Source organism: Notothenia rossii, assembly GCF_949606895.1.
Source record: "Notothenia rossii genome assembly, chromosome: 4".
NCBI classification, from domain to species: Eukaryota; Metazoa; Chordata; class Actinopteri; order Perciformes; family Nototheniidae; genus Notothenia; species Notothenia rossii.
In genome coordinates this window covers 2,391,138-2,412,718 of record NC_136902.1, presented here as the reverse complement: position 1 = coordinate 2,412,718, position 21,581 = coordinate 2,391,138, and the positions used below count along the sequence as shown (strand labels likewise).

The 21,581-nt window shown below is 40.4% G+C and overlaps 1 protein-coding gene across 3 annotated transcripts; it reads right to left on the bottom strand.

The window, feature by feature from the left end:
• Positions 1 to 610: 610 nt before the first annotated feature.
• On the bottom strand, positions 611 to 20,379 carry spats2 (spermatogenesis associated serine rich 2). Of its 3 annotated transcripts, none has more exons than XM_079675278.1 (8): positions 20,243 to 20,379; positions 11,791 to 11,986; positions 11,180 to 11,259; positions 9,805 to 9,913; positions 5,236 to 5,285; positions 1,846 to 2,065; positions 1,050 to 1,229; positions 611 to 778 (listed from the first exon to the last, which is right to left on the bottom strand). In XM_079675278.1, exons 2-8 carry the CDS (start codon positions 11,813 to 11,815, stop codon positions 639 to 641), a joined length of 804 nt encoding a protein of 267 aa, XP_079531404.1. In that variant the 5' UTR covers positions 11,816 to 11,986; positions 20,243 to 20,379; the 3' UTR covers positions 611 to 638. The 3 variants fall into 3 exon arrangements, with proteins under 3 accessions (XP_079531404.1, XP_079531405.1, XP_079531406.1); XM_079675279.1 differs by having other exon boundaries at positions 20,239 to 20,377; XM_079675280.1 differs by lacking the exon at positions 20,243 to 20,379 and adding an exon at positions 15,090 to 15,237.
• Positions 20,380 to 21,581: the final 1,202 nt, after the last annotated feature.

The following is a 21,581-nucleotide window of genomic DNA, read 5'->3' as shown; positions in this document are numbered from 1 at the left end:
TCACTAATACATTACCAACAACCAGTATTTTAATCACAAATAATGCATGTGTCAATGTAATTAGTATTATTTCCGTTAAGGAGGTAAATAGGCTAAAAGAACTACGCATCTCTTGAATGACAATATGCCTGCACTGCACCTCCAATCTGTGCCGGTGAGCCTGCTGCGCGAGCCGAGGTGATGTGTGTGTGCTTAGTTGAACCTTTTCATATTTAAGTTTGTAGCAACTAGAGGGCTGCTGCGTCTGTGTGTGTATGTGTATGTGTATGTGTATGTGTATGTGTATGTGTATGTGTATGTGTATGTGTGTATGTATGTATGTGTGTGTGTGTGTGCTTGCGCGCGTACACACACATAAAGCTCAGATTATAACTCGAACCCTTGTCCTAAAGCCTGAGAGCACAAAGTGTCCTAAAGCCCGAAGTGTCCCAACGCCTGAAAAGCCTTTAGGACACTTATCAGAACATTACAGTCACTGAAGACAGGATATGAAAGACCCTTTAATTTGACCTGGGATTAAGCTCTGTGTTTAATTTCAGGTTTGACTAAATGTTGGACCATATGTCTCTGATTTGTTGACCATACGAGGAGCACTCGAAGGCTCCGAGAGCCACTACAGGAGCTAAAGTTAAAACCCCTCACCAGCTCTGCAGCTCAGCGAAGGTGGTCTTCATGGTCTTTATGGAGGAGTCCATCTCCTCCTTCACCACCACCCTGTAGCGGGTCAGCGAGGCGGTGCATCTCTGCAGATCCTTCACCGAGCGGTCGATGTTGGGAGCTGAGGGCGGACATTGAACATCACTTAAAGAGGAGCGACCACTGCCAAAAAGTACTTTAGTTTTGGGAACCGGTAAACAAGGTTTTTCAAAAGAGATAGTGAGAGATGAGGTTCCTCTGGACTACATGGTACTCTGTCTGGGTTGGATAGATATGTTGTAAATGTTGAAAGCTGGCAAGAAAGCCATAAGTAGGAAATGTTATTTACTCCTGGGCAGCTTCACTTATTATAATATATGATCATGTTTTTATATTTTGCATTAATGTCTCACCCATCTTCCTGACTCCCGCCCCCTGCTCCTCGCTGTGGGGGGGGAAGAAGGAGGCTGGGGGGTGAGAGCCGGAGCCGGTCCGGTGCCGGTTCTTGTTCCCTCGGGGGGGCTGGTGGAGATTCCTGCCGCCCTGCTGTGAGGGGGGGGGCGGAGCGCTGCACACAATCTCTGCTTCTGCACCTGGGAGGAGACGGGTTACTTTAATTTTTTTAAAGACGATATAAATATACATATATAATATATATCAAATAATGTATTATATTATTGCCTCTGCGTTGGATTATTATCAGATAGGGTAATAACTTCATAATTAACCACGTCTGAAAGCAGAAGTCTCTTTGCAAGTCTCTTCAGTGTCACAAAATGAGATGCATTGTGGGACATGTAGTTTATGGGCTGTGAAGCGGCATGTAACCGTATAATAAACATATTCTATCCGTTCAGAGCTCTTGCGGGGCCGCATCAAATGAAATCGCGGGCCGGATATGCATTCTAATTATTGGTGCACTAATGTGTTCATCACTTGGTAAAGCTGGGCTTTAATTGAAGGCCTTTATTTACTACTGGGCTTATTATAATATCTGATCATTTATATTTTGCATTAATAACCTAAATCTACAAAGTAAGGTTTAGGCAGAACTAGTTTCTTTCAGCTGCCTTTGAGAAGGTTAAACATGTCTTTGTTACGTCGCGTTGGGGCGACTGTAACTCCTGACTTGTTGGACCAGTCGACAATTGGCTGTTCGTACAAACTGCAGCTGCTGAGTGCTGAGTGCAGACGTCTGTATTTAGTTACCGGGTGTTTCTGTGGCGGCGGGCTCAGAGTCCAGCTCGGCTGCGTCCAGAGAGGCGGAGTCCAACTGCTCGCTCAGAGAGTCCAGAGACTCCCCGTCCAGCACCGACCCGTTACCGTGGAAACCGTTAAGCTCCTCCTTTTTCTCGTCCTCCTCCGGCGCCGCGGGTCGATCCGGCTCCACCGCCTCGGGCTGAGGCTTCGGCTTCTTTTTCTTCTTGGGCTAAGGGCGGAGACACATCAATGTCAAACGTCTTTGTTCAGATTTGGCAAGATCTCTATCCTAGTGGAGCAAGTTCAGTGCACGCAGAGTCAGAAGTCTGACTGCGTAGGAGGGTAAGAAATAATGTTTTATAATGATTTTATGGAGCTGGGACAGGCGGGTAATAATCTGAGAAAACTATCCAAGAATAAAGTGGAATTTTCTCTAATATTTAATAATAATAAATTACATTTGTATCGCGCTTAGAAATCACAAAGTGAGATCCATCTCAGTGCAGAAGCTTCTGGTCTCTGTCTGCAGGGCACGACCTAATTCAACTGTGCTCTATAAAAGGGATGTATCAATAAGGAAATGCTGCTGATTTCATCCAGAAGCAGCAAGAGCATCCGGACTTTGGGGAGGGGGAGATATCTCCATGTTCAAAGTGTTGCACCTCCTGACTAACGAGTCGAAGCCACGTGGTTTTTAATCTCATTATGCAGAATGGCACATTTTAGCACCATATCTTTTTAAATGATTGCATTCTAATTATTGGTGCATTAACGTGTTCATCACTTCGTGAAAGGTGGGGTTTATTTGAAGGCCTTTATATTCTACTGGGCAGCTTAACAGTATTTATATTTTTGCATGATTGCCTAAAATCTGCCTCGTAACTAAATATGTAAAATAAATGTAGTGGAATAAAAACATAAAGTAGCACATCGTTGAAAACACTAAAGTACAAGTAGCACCTTTTTTTATTTAAAGGTCCCGTGTCATGGCTCTTTCTACTGGTCATAATTCCATTGTTGAGGTCTACTAGAATAGATGCATTGGCTTCTCATCCAGCATCTCTGTATAGTATGTGTATTCACTCTCTGCCCTAAACGGCTTGTTGGAGCTCCTGCCCCCCCCCCCACCCCTGTGAGCCCAGTGGCCGTCTGCGAGACACAGCCCGAAACACACACAAACACCCGCAGCCTGGCTGGGAGTTTGTGTGTGCCCAGGCTGAGCTCCGCGGTGTCTCGCTGACCCCACAGCAGCGAGCCAGCTCACAGTGTCCCGCTCCTGTGTGTGTGTGTGTGTGAGGAAGCCCGCGGATTGGTCCAAACGTAACAGCTCCGCAGACGTTACGTCACTATACCCGAAATACGTCACGATACCCAAGAAGTAAACAATGGAAATGTAGAGAAATGTCCAACGAGGCGTTCTGGGGCATCATAGACAGGTCTTCTCTGTGTTAGAGTTTTACTCCTACAGGGTGTACTTTGAGGGTCTTGAATCTGCAGACCGTTTACATGCAGAGAAACCTTCATAACACACAAGGGGACGGGTGAGAACCGGAAAAGCATGACATGGGACCTTTAAGGGCAGTACTTAGGTACATTTCACCACCGCCTACGAGTGCTTTCATATTGTTTAATTGAAGAAGAACATGAATGAATGTTAAACGCTGCAGCCGGAGAGAATGCTGACTCAGCAGGGACACATGCAGGCCCTGCAGGTTTAGTTAGTTTATGTGTTCATGGTGTCGTGGGCAGTCTCCATTCATCAACCGTCACTAAAAACAGTGGAGCAGCTTTAGCAAACATCGCTAATCTCCAGCTGTTGTCCTGATAGACACATGTTTTAAATCTCAACACATCAACAGCATTAGTTATAAAGAAAGGATGAAAGACGAGTAGATAGAGAAAGGATCAAAGAGAACAATGCAAACAACACGCGTTACTACACCACAAAAACTCTAAGCCCTGCCCAGTATCTGTGTCTGATATCCAGTCAGTATGTCTCTCCTCCTGATATGAGACACAATCACTTCAGAAGGAACTCTGCAGTGAGATATCGGCTCTTGTTTTTAGACAATGCTTCGTCTTGTTGAGTCAAAACATCTTATTTTGAGTTGTATCTCAGATGAAACACATCTTTTCTTACGTATTTATTAGAAAATCACCAACTAGCATCAGAAAACAGAACGCTTTGAGCATTTGTGGCTTATTTTGTAACAACATCTCCTGATTCTGGTGAAATATAGTTCAGAGCAGTGTTCATTTCGTCAACGAAGACTATGTTCGTCAACGACCTTATTTACATGACCAGACGATGACGAGCTAAAAATAGATTCTTGATGATAAAAACTATGACGAAATGTATATTTAATTTTCGTTGACGAGACTGGACTAAGGTGTTAATGGTGGACTATCGGACATTCAAAATGCAGCATATTTTCCCCCAAGTGTCCATCTTGTCTGTCAAAATGCATCTTACGTTTCTAACTTGCAATATCGGGGCCTCTCTCTCTATCTGTGTGCGGGGGGCGGGGCCTCTCTCTCTCTCTGTGTGCGGGGGGCGGGGTCTAACAGACATGCTGCAGCGGACACAGAGATCTGCCGGGGACGGAGCGTTCAGAGACTATAGAGACAAATTTTGACTAAAACGTTTTGAGTTTTCGTCGACTAAAACTAGACTAAAACTAGACTAAAACTACGAAGGATAGGAATGACTAAAATGTAGAGATGTCCCGATCCGATCAAGTGATCGGGGCCGATCACGTGATTTTCAAAAGATCGCAAGAAAAAAATCAGGGATCGGGATTCTTTTTTTTTTTTTTTTTTTTTTTTAAAAATACTTTTTTATTTTGTATTCAATGTTACAAAACAAAAATGCCCATGTTCAAGTCTTAAAGTCATCCTGAGGCCTTAGTTTTGGTTTCAAATGACAACATCATGTATGTGTTGCTTCTTTGGGGCTTGTTTTAATAGACAGATTCTTTTTTTTCTCTTAATGCATTTCATAAAGATCGGATCGGGAAAAATCGGTATCGGCAAATTGTCAATATCAAATGATCGGAATCGGATCGGGAGCAAAAAAAGGTGATCTGGACATCCCTACTAAAATGTGACAAACTAATAACCATTTTCGTCTGAAGACTAAGACTAAATCAAAAACAGCTGCCAAAATGAACACTGGTTCAGAATGAGTTCTCCAGATAATCACAAGATCTGATTTATCTAAATATCCCGTCTTATTTCTAGAACTCTTACCAAGCACATTTCCACTTGTTCTATTGGCAGGTTTTTCTACTTATTTCCAGTGGAAACAGCTTGTTTTCATGATTGTCTAACTTGTTTTTGGAGCAGCATTTCTTACAGTGTTCACACATGTCACATATAGCACATCACAAAGAGACTCACCTTCTTTTTGCCGGTCACATTCCACTCCTTCAGGATGTCCGCGGCGCTGCCTGAGTGGGAAAGCAAACAGAGATGACAGGTGACGCACCGGCGGCTTTCAAAGCGTCTCAGTATCTGAAAAAGCCCTGAGGTGTTGTTTAAATGCCGCTAAATAAAAGGAACAAAAGACGCGTGACGTGCGGCGGACCAACTCCTTGTTCTATATTTAAATCTGCACAACTGCAAGGCGTGCAGATGACGCGCTGACTTCTGAACGCAAAGCATGGCACGCATTTAGAGAAAAGGGAAAGTAGTGAAGGTTATGAAGGTGATGGCAGCTCTGACCTATATCCAGTTCATATCGAACTAACTGGAATACAGTTCATATCTAACCAACTGGAATACAGTTCATATCTAACCAACTGGAATACAGTTCATATCTAACTAACTGGAATACAGTTCATATCTAACCAACTGGAATACAGTTCATATCTAACTAACTGGAATACAGTTCATATCTAACTAACTGGAATACAGTTCATATCTAACCAACTGGAATACAGTTCATATCTAACTAACTGGAATACAGTTCATATCTAACTAACTGGAATACAGTTCATATCTAACTAACTGGAATACAGTTCATATCTAACCAACTGGAATACAGTTCATATCTAACCAACTGGAATACAGTTCATATCTAACTAACTGGAATACAGTTCATATCTAACCAACTGGAATACAGTTCATATCTAACCAACTGGAATACAGTTCATATCTAACCAACTGGAATACAGTTCATATCTAACCAACTGGAATACAGTTCATATCTAACCAACTGGAATACAGTTCATATCTAACCAACTGGAATACAGTTCATATCTAACCAACAGGAATACAGTTCATATCTAACCAACTGGAATACAGTTCATATCTAACTAACTGGAATACAGTTCATATCTAACTAACTGGAATACAGTTCATATCTAACCAACTGGAATACAGTTCATATCTAACCAACTGGAATACAGTTCATATCTAACTAACTGGAATACAGTTCATATCTAACCAACTGGAATACAGTTCATATCTAACCAACTGGAATACAGTTCATATCTAACTAACTGGAATACAGTTCATATCTAACTAACTGGAATACAGTTCATATCTAACCAACTGGAATACAGTTCATATCTAACCAACTGGAATACAGTTCATATCTAACCAACTGGAATACAGTTCATATCTAACTAACTGGAATACAGTTCATATCTAACTAACTGGAATACAGTTCATATCTAACCAACTGGAATACAGTTCATATCTAACCAACTGGAATACAGTTCATATCTAACTAACTGGAATACAGTTCATATCTAACTAACTGGAATACAGTTCATATCTAACCAACTGGAATACAGTTCATATCTAACTAACTGGAATACAGTTCATATCTAACTAACTGGAATACAGTTCATATCTAACCAACTGGAATACAGTTCATATCTAACTAAATGGAATACAGTTCATATCTAACCAACTGGAATACAGTTCATATCTAACTAACTGGAATACAGTTCATATCTAACTAACTGGAATACAGTTCATATCTAACCAACTGGAATACAGTTCATATCTAACTAACTGGAATACAGTTCATATCTAACTAACTGGAATACAGTTCATATCTAACTAACTGGAATACAGTTCATATCTAACTAACTGGAATACAGTTCATATCTAACCAACTGGAATACAGTTCATATCTAACCAACTGGAATACAGTTCATATCTAACTAACTGGAATACAGTTCATATCTAACTAACTGGAATACAGTTCATATCTAACTAACTGGAATACAGTTCATATCTAACTAACTGGAATACAGTTCATATCTAACCAACTGGAATACAGTTCATATCTAACCAACTGGAATACAGTTCATATCTAACCAACTGGAATACAGTTCATATCTAACTAACTGGAATACAGTTCATATCTAACCAACTGGAATACAGTTCATATCTAACTAACTGGAATACAGTTCATATCTAACCAACTGGAATACAGTTCATATCTAACTAACTGGAATACAGTTCATATCTAACCAACTGGAATACAGTTCATATCTAACCAACTGGAATACAGTTCATATCTAACTAACTGGAATACAGTTCATATCTAACTAACTGGAATACAGTTCATATCTAACCAACTGGAATACAGTTCATATCTAACCAACTGGAATACAGTTCATATCTAACCAACTGGAATACAGTTCATATCTAACCAACTGGAATACAGTTCATATCTAACTAACTGGAATACAGTTCATATCTAACTAACTGGAATACAGTTCATATCTAACCAACTGGAATACAGTTCATATCTAACCAACTGGAATACAGTTCATATCTAACTAACTGGAATACAGTTCATATCTAACTAACTGGAATACAGTTCATATCTAACCAACTGGAATACAGTTCATATCTAACTAACTGGAATACAGTTCATATCTAACTAACTGGAATACAGTTCATATCTAACCAACTGGAATACAGTTCATATCTAACTAACTGGAATACAGTTCATATCTAACCAACTGGAATACAGTTCATATCTAACTAACTGGAATACAGTTCATATCTAACTAACTGGAATACAGTTCATATCTAACCAACTGGAATACAGTTCATATCTAACTAACTGGAATACAGTTCATATCTAACCAACTGGAATACAGTTCATATCTAACCAACTGGAATACAGTTCATATCTAACTAACTGGAATACAGTTCATATCTAACCAACTGGAATACAGTTCATATCTAACTAACTGGAATACAGTTCATATCTAACCAACTGGAATACAGTTCATATCTAACTAACTGGAATACAGTTCATATCTAACCAACTGGAATACAGTTCATATCTAACCAACTGGAATACAGTTCATATCTAACTAACTGGAATACAGTTCATATCTAACTAACTGGAATACAGTTCATATCTAACTAACTGGAATACAGTTCATATCTAACCAACTGGAATACAGTTCATATCTAACCAACTGGAATACAGTTCATATCTAACTAACTGGAATACAGTTCATATCTAACTAACTGGAATACAGTTCATATCTAACTAACTGGAATACAGTTCATATCTAACTAACTGGAATACAGTTCATATCTAACTAACTGGAATACAGTTCATATCTAACTAACTGGAATACAGTTCATATCTAACCAACTGGAATACAGTTCATATCTAACCAACTGGAATACAGTTCATATCTAACTAACTGGAATACAGTTCATATCTAACCAACTGGAATACAGTTCATATCTAACCAACTGGAATACAGTTCATATCTAACTAACTGGAATACAGTTCATATCTAACCAACTGGAATACAGTTCATATCTAACTAACTGGAATACAGTTCATATCTAACCAACTGGAATACAGTTCATATCTAACCAACTGGAATACAGTTCATATCTAACCAACTGGAATACAGTTCATATCTAACCAACTGGAATACAGTTCATATCTAACTAACTGGAATACAGTTCATATCTAACCAACTGGAATACAGTTCATATCTAACTAACTGGAATACAGTTCATATCTAACTAACTGGAATACAGTTCATATCTAACCAACTGGAATACAGTTCATATCTAACTAACTGGAATACAGTTCATATCTATAGATCCCAATATGCAGCTCAATTAAACCAAGTGACTCACAAGAGACTTTTTTGTTTAAAGGTCCCCTATCATCAATATCTCAAAGGTCTCAGATATATCCAGAGCCTGTCTCTGATTGGCTGAAATACCAAACAGATGAAGAGTTGATGTAGAAGAGACATGAAGAAGAGGGGACACATGTTGATGTAGAAGAGACATGAAGAAGAGGGGACACATGTTGATGTAGAAGAGACATGAGGAAGAGGGGACACATGTTGATGTAGAAGAGACATGAGGAAGAGGGGACACATGTTGATGTAGAAGAGGCATGAGGAAGAGGGGACACATGTTGATGAAGAAGAGACATGAAGAAGAGGGGACACATGTTGATGTAGAAGAGACACGAAGAAGAGGGGACACATGTTGATGTAGAAGAGACATGAAGAAGAGGGGACACATGTTGATGTAGAAGAGACATGGAGAAGAGGGGACACATGTTGATGTAGAAGAGACATGAGGAAGTGGATTTTGCATAATAGGTGACCTTTAACCTTTTTAGTATATCTTTGTTTATCATTTCTGCCCAAATCTTTTTATATTAATTTCTCATTTTATAATTGTACTTCCTGTTTATATTTGTACGCATATTTTTTATGTTGAACCTCCGCTCCAATAACACGTTTATAATAAAGTGCATCAACAGGATAGACACCCAGAGCCAGAAGAACACAGACATTTAGATCCATTAATATGTGCTCATGTTATTGAGGGTTAGGGTTAGTTTCCAAAGAGCAGTTATTTAACTACCCCCCCCCCCCCCCCCCTAACCACAGTCATTATTAATTAGGCCAATAAGGACACGTTGTCGATGGGACAGTGACGTCTGCATACCTTCAATGAAAGCTTGGACGGTTCTGTCGACACAGTTCTCAAAATGTTGCAACACCAGAACGATCTCATTGTTACTTTTGTTAGGAACGACTGCACGGACTGCGCTGATCTGTGAAGAAGAGGAAGATGAAGAAGAAGAGGAAGAAATATGAGAGGAATTAAACACAATTAGACATACGAAAAACATGTATATCAGTGTGTAGTGTCTCTACTTTAAAGAGTCCTCTCCTGCTGATGTTCAGGTGTATATCAGTATGTAGTGTCTCTACTTTAAAGAGTCCTCTCCTGCTGATGTTCAGGTGTATATCAGTACGTAGTGTCTCTACTTTAAAGAGTCCTCTCCTGCTGATGTTCAGGTGTATATCAGTATGTAGTGTCTCTACTTTAAAGAGTCCTCTCCTGCTGATGTTCAGGTGTATATCAGTATGTAGTGTCTCTACTTTAAAGAGTCCTCTCCTGCTGATGTTCAGGTGTATATCAGTACGTAGTGTCTCTACTTTAAAGAGTCCTCTCCTGCTGATGTTCAGTTGTATATCAGTATGTAGTGTCTCTACTTTAAAGAGTCCTCTCCTGCTGATGTTCAGGTGTATATCAGTATGTAGTGTCTCTACTTTAAAGAGTCCTCTCCTGCTGATGTTCAGGTGTATATCAGTATGTAGTGTCTCTACTTTAAAGAGTCCTCTCCTGCTGATGTTCAGGTGTATATCAGTATGTAGTGTCTCTACTTTAAAGAGTCCTCTCCTGCTGATGTTCAGGTGTATATCAGTATGTAGCGTCTCTACTTTAAAGAGTCCTCTCCTGCTGATGTTCAGGTGTATATCAGTATGTAGTGTCTCTACTTTAAAGAGTCCTCTCCTGCTGATGTTCAGGTGTATATCAGTATGTAGTGTCTCTACTTTAAAGAGTCCTCTCCTGCTGATGTTCAGGTGTATATCAGTATGTAGTGTCTCTACTTTAAAGAATCCTCTCCTGCTGATGTTCAGGTGTATATCAGTATGTAGTGTCTCTACTTTAAAGAGTCCTCTCCTGCTGATGTTCAGGTGTATATCAGTATGTAGTGTCTCTACTTTAAAGAGTCCTCTCCTGCTGATGTTCAGGTGTATATCAGTATGTAATGTCTCTACTTTAAAGAGTCCTCTCCTGCTGATGTTCAGGTGTATATCAGTATGTAGTGTCTCTACTTTAAAGAGTCCTCTCCTGCTGATGTTCAGGTGTATATCAGTATGTAGTGTCTCTACTTTAAAGAGTCCTCTCCTGCTGATGTTCAGGTGTATATCAGTATGTAGTGTCTCTACTTTAAAGAGTCCTCTCCTGCTGATGCTCAGGTGTATATCAGTATGTCTCTACTTTAAAGAGTCCTCCCCCAGCGTCTCACCTTCTCCTTCATCCTCTCCGTTGTTCCTCCCTGGGACATGGCCATTTTGGAGCGAGTGTCGAACACCACCCCCGACGTGTCTTAACAAAACAAACAAAATAAACGTCACGAATCATATTTGCAAACCTCTGGAATAATTTGCAAACCAAAGCGACTCTTTCACGTTAAGGTGGCAGACGCGTGCACGGGAAGTACAGAGCTGACACTTTCTCAAAGACTTCTCAATTTGTTTTATACCCTTCTTGTATTTTATTTGTAACCCAAATGATATTTCAACGTGCTTCCTTCATCTTCAGTTTGGCAGTTTTCTGACGTAGAGCACTTTGAATGTCCCTTTTGCTTAAGTCAACGTGCTTTGCCTCACGGTTACGCTCCACTTGTATTTAAAACTCAAACAGGAAACACTGACGTCTGCTTCTGCGCACAGAAAGTGGAAGGACGTACGGCTTAACAACTCAAGGACACACACACTCCAGAAAGCAGCAAGATGTCAAAGGAAAATGAACTCATCACATCTGATTTAAATCACTGATAACCTAAAGTATTCTGAATGAAGCCAGTGTGTGTGTGAATACTGTATTTGCATTTCTGTCTTAGCAGTGAACACATACCCTTCTGGCTGTTTTTCTTGGCCATGTTGTCACAGTGGTCTCCAGGAAATGGTTTGTGTACTTCCTCTCTGACTTTAATAACACCTTGATGTCTTGGTGTTTAAATGAGCTCTCCAGCGATCAGTCGTTCTGTCGAGAGACGATGCCAACGAGCCTCAGACTCCAGATCACCTCAGTCTCCTCTCCTGATCCAAATCTGTGGGAGAAAATACATTTAATATGAACGTCAGAAAGAAACCAGTGAGAGGAGCCGTCGCCGCAGAAACACACAGATCTCCACGTCTGAACATATGAATGCATGTGAAATGTATATAAGAAGTGGAATATGAGATAAGGTAATAAGTGGAGCAGGGATGACGTATGTCTGTCGTTCGACCCTGAAGGAAGCGGCTGGTTCCCTCCACAGAAAGCAACGGGATTTCTCCAGAGGATTTTGTAATATCGTAAAAAATAAGGTCTGTGGAAAACGAACCTGTTTGATAAATGCACGTTTTGTTTATCAGGATCATCTCCTCATGTCTACCCTACTTTTATAATGTTGAATCATAACTCTAATGTCCAGAAGCAACATGCTAACGTGATGCTATAAAGGAACTACAGCCGAGTCCAGCAGCACGACTTCAACGTCAACTTAAGATCCATGTTCAAAAATACAGATTCTCCCGCTTATCCGTGGTCGGGTCTCGGAGGTAGCAGTTCCAGCAGAGAGCCCCAAACGTTCCTTTCCCATCAACCAGCTCTGACTGGGGGACTCCAAGGCGCTCCCAGGCCAGCGAAGAGATATAACCCCTGCACCTGGTCTACCCCTCGGTCTCCTCCCAGCTGGACGTGCCTGGACCACCTCACCAGGGAGAAAACCCATCTCGGCCGCTTGTATCCGCAATCTCGTTCTTTCAAACACACAGATTCTAAATGGAAGGAGTTGAAGCGTTTGTTTGAACAGTCTGCAGGAGGCAGGGACTTGCTTTCAAGGAGAACAGAAACTAACTTAGAGGAGTGTTCACGTGTTCAGCGTAATGACGTACAACGGCCTCCACGACTTCTGTAGTCCTATTCAGCCACTTGGTAACAACCATCGTTTTTCAGACAAGTCAACTCTTCAGAGATCACCAGTGGGGTCACTGCTGATGATTTAATGTAGAACAAAACGTGATCCGTCTCTTCAATGAGTCTCAACCACAGACCTTATTTCAGCTAGTTTCCTAAACCCTATGGAGAGATCCCATTGGCTGAGACGAGGGAACAGGAAGTGGAGAAATGCTGACTCACTTCCTGGTTTTAGGACTCATTCCTGCACCTCTCTAAAAGTACTTAATTGATCCCAATTTGGGAAATGTTTGCGTTGCAGCAGCATAAAAAGACAAGGCATTGCACAATACAACTTAAAACACTAGAAATAAACATTTCAAAATTCAAACATCTCAATGGAAATAAAAAGTAGAAAATGTACGTGTTGAACGACAACCGTACAGTAACCCAGTGAACAGCAGCTTCTTGTTATTGTCAGGGTCGCAGAGCATTCTCTAGAAAAACCTGCAGTTAATAATGTTCCTTGGCACAAACACTGCATTACTGTGGAGGGGAAAAGTTAGCAGTGCAGCAGAGAGACACGTCTTTAAAGAGTTCCTCTTCTCTCTGCAAATTACTCTCAACATGCAGCACAGTCTGAGCGCTCTGAGACACATGGTTTAGGCCTTATTCTACTTTTTATGTCTCTTTTATAGGTTTAAGTGCATGGAAATGGTCTGGAAGGGGTACAATCAAAACGTTCTGGAACATGGTGACATCACTATGTAACATCAGCAGGAGAGGACTCTTTAAAGTAGAGACACTACATACTGATATGCACCTTAACATCAGCAGGAGAGGACTCTTTAAAGTAGAGACACTACATACTGATATACACCTGAACACCAGCAGGAGAGGACTCTTTAAAGTAGAGACACTACATACTGATATACACCTGAACATCAGCAGGAGAGGACTCTTTAAAGTAGAGACACTACATACTGATATACACCTGAACATCAGCAGGAGAGGACTCTTTAAAGTAGAGACACTACACACTGATATACACCTGAACATCAGCAGGAGAGGACTCTTTAAAGTAGAGACATTACATACTGATATACACCTGAACATCAGCAGGAGAGGACTCTTTAAAGTAGAGACACTACATACTGATATACACCTGAACATCAGCAGGAGAGGACTCTTTAAAGTAGAGACACTACATACTTATATACACCTGAACATCAGCAGGAGAGGACTCTTTAAAGTAGAGACACTACATACTGATATACACCTGAACATCAGCAGGAGAGGACTCTTTAAAGTAGAGACACTACATACTGATATACACCTGAACATCAGCAGGAGAGGACTCTTTAAAGTAGAGACACTACATACTGATATACACCTGAACATCAGCAGGAGAGGACTCTTTAAAGTAGAGACACTACATACTGATATACACCTGAACATCAGCAGGAGAGGACTCTTTAAAGTAGAGACACTACATACTGATATACACCTGAACATCAGCAGGAGAGGACTCTTTAAAAAGAACGATCAACAATTACCTCAAATATCTTGGATTTTGTTTCTGTTTTTTTTCTGTTTTGAATTTTTCACATGTTTTATTTCTGTAACTGAAACTGCTGATATGAAACAGAGAAACGGGGCGTTAAGATAAAGAAGATTTTTTTTAAACGTATGTTTCACCTCAGACTGTTCTCTTAAATTAAAAAAATTAAAATGCAAAAGTAGCGAGTAAGTAACTGAGCATTACATAAATATAGTGGAATAAACAATCAAATAAAAGTACATTATGTTCGTCTAAAATGTAGTGGAATAGATTTATAATTAATAATATAATAAATATTCATATCTTAAACTTCACTGTCACAACTTCCTTTTTCTATTTTAGCTTTTTTATTGTTATTTCATTCTTTCGATTCTTATCAAATGAGTTAAATGTCATTTAAAAAAGTTTTTCTATGCATTTTATCTTAATATTTTTACCATTTATACGTATTTGAAATTCATAAGCAATGCCTTGTTGACACGCTGTGACACAAGATGTTCTTCGGCATAACTACACTGTCGCTATGTTCGTATGACTAAATAAAGAACCTTGAACCTTGACGCTGCTGTGACAGAAAAACCCAGCATCAATAAAGTACATTTAATCAAATTCACAGCAGCATGAAATGGAAATAGTCCATTAAATTCATGTTAATATAACACACAATAACATTTGCATTTGACCGGTTCTGCAGCTAAGAGAGTAGACCTACCCCGTCGGAGTGTGTGTGTCAGAGTGTGAGAGTTTAGGAACGTCCCACGGTCTTTAAACCTCCCAGCAGGGCTCTGGATTCATGAGCCAGCTTTTTCCAGAGTCTAAGTTTCCTTTTCTGTCCCGACTTCGGCAGAAAGGGAAACTTAGAGAGGCTGTTCAAACCCACACCCTGCAGATTAGGACGTGCCTCACACACACACACACCACACCTCTGCAGACGTCAGACTGCACGCACACACACACACACACACACACACAACCTCACAACCTCACAACTAGGATGCATTGTGTTTATCAAGAGGGAAGGTGCTCCAGAGCTCAAGAGAGCAGCTGCACAGGCGATGACACAAAGTGCTCAGTCAGCAACTAAGAGACAAACTGGAGAACTAAATGAGTGAATGAGAACTAAAGGTCTTTGAGAGGGGCTTCTGTCACTGCCTCACACACACAATATCAAATGAAGATGTTTATAATAGCTCACATTTCAACACTGCTGCACAAATGGTTTCAGTATCGGTGCAACGTGTTTAGATCACATGAAAAATCACACTTAGTCAAGATTTTAAAAATATATTCTGATAACAACTTTTGACAGAAAGGCTGGTTGGCATTCAAGAAGTAAGGACTTTTTAAAGTAGATACGCTACATACTGATATACACCTGAACATCAGCAGGAGAGGACTCTTTAAAGTAGATACGCTACATACTGATATACACCTGAACATCAGCAGGAGAGGACTCTTTAAAGTAGAGACACTACATACTGATATACACCTGAACATCAGCAGGAGAGGACTCTTTAAAGTGGAGACACTACATACTGATATACACCTGGACATCAGCAGGAGAGGACTCTTTAAAGTAGAGACACTACATATTGATATACACCTGGACATCAGCAGGAGAGGACTCTTTAAAGTAGAGACACTACATACTGATATACACCTGAACATCAGCAGGAGAGGACTCTTTAAAGTAGAGACACTACATACTGATATACACCTGAACATCAGCAGGAGAGGACTCTTTAAAGTAGAGACACTACATACTGATATACACCTGGACATCAGCAGGAGAGGACTCTTTAAAGTAGAGACACTACATACTGATATACACCTGAACATCAGCAGGAGAGGACTCTTTAAAGTGGAGACACTACATACTGATATACACCTGGACATCAGCAGGAGAGGACTCTTTAAAGTAGAGACACTACATACTGATATACACCTGAACATCAGCAGGAGAGGACTCTTTAAAGTAGAGACACTACATACTGATATACACCTGAACATCAGCAGGAGAGGACTCTTTAAAGTAGAGACATTTAAAATAAAGCTGTATATAAAAGCCTTTAATTAAGGTTTATTTAAACACGCTATAACATAATAGACTCAACACAAAACGCAGGATAAGATATCAGGAGCTGGAGATTAGATGACAGGAATTTGGTGTCGGTAACATTTTACTTAAAGTCAGGATTGAAAAAAATAGGAAGAATGTGTGGATTGACTTTAAATCTGTTTTGCAATGAAGGAATATGTTTCCATCGGTACAACGGTTTTTAGATCACATGAAAAATCTAATTTATTATATCCATCGTCAAGGTCTAGATTTTCTCTAAACAATAAGATAATAACATTAGTGGTAATTAGAGACAGTGGATCAGTGGGATAGTGCGTTGATCTTTGGGTCAGGGGAGCACTGGTTCAATCCCAACTGCAGTCTCTGTGTAAAAGCATCAAAGTGACAGTCATGTCATTTCTTAAACTGCCTTTTTAAATTAGGAAAAACCTTCACATTGTTGTTAATTAAATGTCTTAAAATGAGCAGAAATCAAAAACGTGAGACGGAAAGGTCTGTTTGCACTCCAGAAGTAAATAAAGGTAGATATCTATGTCCTGCCACAGCTTCGCACGGACGATATGAAACGTGGAAGTTTACTTTGAGTCTGATCAGAAATAGTTTTCAAAGCTTCTTCTCCCGTGTGTTCAGTTTCAGTTCATTCAAAAACTCTCAGATGAAGTCCGGTGTGTGCCTGATAAGATATCTGCAGCTGGAGATCAGGGGTCAACACGAGCAGAGTTTAAATATATATTTACTGACTGATTGCAGAGAGTTTAAAACATGCATCCATTATCAGAGTCTATGCAGGAATCCTGAAGTCAGATGGAAGACCTTTTTTAAGACCCTTTCCGTACATTTTAAGACCTCATCTCCACTTTGAGTTCTAACCGGTTACCTTGGCGACACACTTTACCTCACATTGACTATATACAGTATTGATTGTCCTTCCTCCTTATCTTCCAACCATTTGGACGCAGACTTGCATTTCCCCATAACGATGTTGTTTAACAACCGGAGTCAAGCAGTGTCAAGCAGTGAGCGTGCGATGTCCTGTTCAGATGACGTCAGATCAAACGGGATGCCATAAATAAACTACACAGAATCACACTACACACCTACGCAATGATTACATTCAGACACACTGTAGAACACAACCTCTTTGGACAATTCATATACTTATTGAAAACAAACAAGCTACAAAATGTAATACCTTGAAAAATGCCCTTTAATACTTTTTGTTTTTAATAGCCTTAATTTTTGCTAAATTGATTTATCAACTTGTAATACTTTCTAAGACCCCGCGGACACCCTGATGATACAGAATCATGTATTACCTGCACGACTAGAACATGACTTTATTCCATAGGTTAGATTCAATAAATACCCACTATGTGTTCATGTTATCTAATGTGAGTTAATAACGTGTAATCCCTTATGTTTCACGACTCTGATAACATCTGATAACTGTCATCTGAATTCAACATTTAAGCCTCATTTCACACGAGTGGGCTAGAAATCCAGGCTGTGTTAGTAGTTTCTAATATGTTTTTATAAAGCTGGTTCTTACCTTTTTATACCTGAAATGTGTAATTATTAGTTCATGTTTTTAATATGAGTGCCCACTTTTTTTTCTATTTTAATACTGTCTTTATGATATGTCTTTATGATATATATATATATATATATATATATATATATATATATATATATATATATATATATTGGGAGGGATGAAACCCTCTTTAATGGTCTCACATGCAGAGCACACAGCACACAGTGACATGTGTTCTCAGCTTTTAACCCATCCTAGCACCGGGAGTCTAGCACCGGGAGTCTAGCACCGGGAGTCTAGCACCAGGAGTCTAGCACCAGGAGTCTAGCACCGGCAGTCTAGCACCGGGAGTCTAGCACCGGGAGTCTAGTAACAGGAGTCTAGCACCAGGAGTCTAGCACCAGGAGTCTAGCACCAGGAGTCTAGTACTAGGAGTCTAGCACCAGGAGTCTAGTACCAGGAGTCTAGAACCTGGAGTCTAGCACCAGGAGTCTAGCACCAGGAGTCTACTAACAGGAGTCTAGCACCAGGAATCTAGCACTAGGAGTTTAGTACCAGGAGTCTAGCACCAGGAGTCTAGCACCAGGAGTCTAGCACCAGGAGTCTAGCACCAGGAGTCTAATAACAGGAGTCTAGCACCAGGAATCTAGCACTAGGAGTCTAGTACCAGGAGTCTAGTACCAGGAGTCTAGAACCTGGAGTCTAGCACCAGGAGTCTAGCACCAGGAGTCTACTAACAGGAGTCTAGTACTAGGAGTCTAGCACCAGGAGTCTAGTACTAGGAGTCTAGCACCAGGAGTCTAGTACCAGGAGTCTAGAACCTGGAGTCTAGCACCAGGAGTCTAGCACCAGGAGTCTACTAACAGGAGTCTAGCACCAGGAATCTAGCACTAGGAGTCTAGTACCAGGAGTCTAGCACCAGGAGTCTAGCACCAGGAGTCTAATAACAGGAGTCTAGCACCAGGAATCTAGCACTAGGAGTCTAGTACCAGGAGTCTAGCACCAGGAGTCTAGCACCAGGAGTCTAGTACCAGGAGTCTAGTACCAGGAGTCTAGCACCAGGAGTCTAGCACCAGGAGTCTAGTACCAGGAGTCTAGTACCAGGAGTCTAGTAGCAGGAGTCTAGCACCAGGAATCTAGCACCAGGAGTCTAGTACCAGGAGTCTAGTAGCAGGAGTCTAGCACCAGGAATCTAGTACCAGGAGTCTAGTAGCAGGAGTCTAGCACCAGGAATCTAGCACCAGGAGTCTAGCACCAGGAGTCTAGTACCAGGAGTCTAGCACCGGGAGTCTAGCACCGGGAGTCTAGCACCGGGAGTTTAGCACCGGGAGTCTAGTACCAGGAGCAGTGGGCAGCTATTGTACAGCGCCCCAGGGAGCAATGGGAGTGAGGGGGGAAGGGGGTTGACCGGTGACTTGCTCAAGGGCACCACGGCAGGGCAGGAGGTGAACAGGGACCTCTACAAGTAGCAGTCCAAACTCCATATTTAGGTCTGTTCGGGAACTTGAACCGGCGACCCTACGGCTCACAGTCCAAGCCCCTGCTGACTGTCTTTTCTACTGTTATTTTGTGTCTTTAAACTGCTTTTGTACACTGTTTGTATACTGTCTTTTATTTTTATTTGTACTGTTTTAATACTGTTTATATTCTCTTTTTTAAAAACTATTTTTACAGTTTTATACAATGTTTTTCACTGTCTTTATACTGTGTTCATAGTGTTTTTTACTCTCTTTCCTACTGTGTTGTTGTGTGTTTATACTGTCTTTTATACTTCCTTTATATTATTTGTATCCAGTATTTTGTACAGGTTTTGTGTAAAGTCTAATATCCTGTTTTGTTATGAATCTATCAATAATGCCTCTTCACTGACATTACGTAAATCTCTGTTTTCGACTAATTCTGGTTCTGATTTGTCTGCAGGAGTCCGCAGGTTACCGTTAGCTTGCTAGCATTACCTAACACTAAATGATTAGCTTTGTTCTGCTTGTCCCCTACGTGAAACAGCTAATTCATTAACCATCAAATCCTCAGAAACACAAATGACTAAATGCATCATGAAGTAAAAACGCCTTTTTTCCGGAGGCACCTTTTAACGCATCCTGAGTTAGCATCTCTGGTTAGCATTCAGCTAGCTCTCATTATCAACTGCTGTGAAGCTAGCCACCGTTAGGCTAAATAACGCACCATTAAAGCAGTAATAATGAGGTATAAGATGGTGTGTTAGTTTATATAGATTATTAGATGTACCTACGTGTTGTTGAGAGGTGAACGGAGCAGTAGGTTCAGTTTCCTCCGGGTCTGAAGCCGATCTGCAGCTCTGCTTCTCAGGGAAATATTTTCCTCCTCCGCGTTGCCAGGTAGAATTCAAAAGATCCTCCCTTTATTTAAACAGGCAGTTTCTAGTCGCTTCTAAAAAGGCTTCATGCCAAAGTGTGTCGTTTATAAAGTGATGCAATCTTTGTTCAGCTTAACCAATGTGTGATTAACAAATATATTCAGTAAGATAAGAATCATGAAGTTAGTTCCGTTACTTGTTTTTTAAAGCCACCATTTGTTCTTTTTTCACATGAGTTTTTCACTTTGCAATTAAGTGTTCTTCTTTTTGAAAAACCACTTCTGCATTCACAGCTTTTACAAGTGTTTGTGTGGTATCTGAACACAAATAATATGGTGCCATGAAGTTAGAACATATGGGTGGGTCAGGTGTAAAAAATGACTTGGGCCCGGGTGTTTTTAAAATTAAAATAAATACATGTTTGCGCGAGCTTCCCTTTTCCTGTAGTGTGTTCTGTAGGTTTTTGTGCATGTACATGATCTGCTGAGCACTCTTTAAAGTAGAGACACTACATACTGATATACACCTGAAAATCAGCAGGAGAGAACTCTTTAAAGTAGAGACACTACATACTGATATACACCTGAACATCAGCAGGAGAGCACTCTTTAAAGTAGAGACACTACATACTGATATACACCTGAACATCAGCATGAGAGGACTCTTTAAAGTAGAGACACTACATACTGATATACACCTGAACATCAGCAGGAGAGGACTCTTTAAAGTAGAGACACTACATACTGATATACACCTGAACATCAGCAGGAGAGGACTCTTTAAAGTAGAGACACTACATACTGATATACACCTGAACATCAGCAGGAGAGGACTCTTTAAAGTAGAGACACTACATACTGATATACACCTGAACATCAGCAGGAGAGGACTCTTTAAAGTAGAGACACTACATACTGATATACACCTGAACATCAGCAGGAGATAACTCTTTAAAGTGGAGACACTACATACTGATATAGACCTGAACATCAGCAGGAGAGGACTCTTTAAAGTAGAGACACTACATACTGATATACACCTGAACATCAGCAGGAGAGGACTCTTTAAAGTAGAGACACTACATACTGATATACACCTGAACATCAGCAGGAGAGGACTCTTTAAAGTAGAGACACTACATACTGATATACACCTGAACATCAGCAGGAGAGGACTCTTTAAAGTAGAGACACTACATACTGATATACACCTGAACATCAGCAGGAGAGGACTCTTTAAAGTAGAGACACTACAT

Excerpts from the sequence above, each read along its gene's own strand:
- spats2 (XM_079675278.1), bottom strand. The coding sequence starts at position 11,815 with ATGGCCAAGAAAAACAGCCAGAAGG. Across the intron at positions 2,066-5,235 it reads ATGTGACCGGCAAAAAGAAG|CCCAAGAAGAAAAAGAAGCC; the intron begins GTGAGTCTCTTT and ends CTCCGCCCTTAG. Across the intron at positions 1,230-1,845 it reads CGCCGCCACAGAAACACCCG|GTGCAGAAGCAGAGATTGTG; the intron begins GTAACTAAATAC and ends GTCTCCTCCCAG.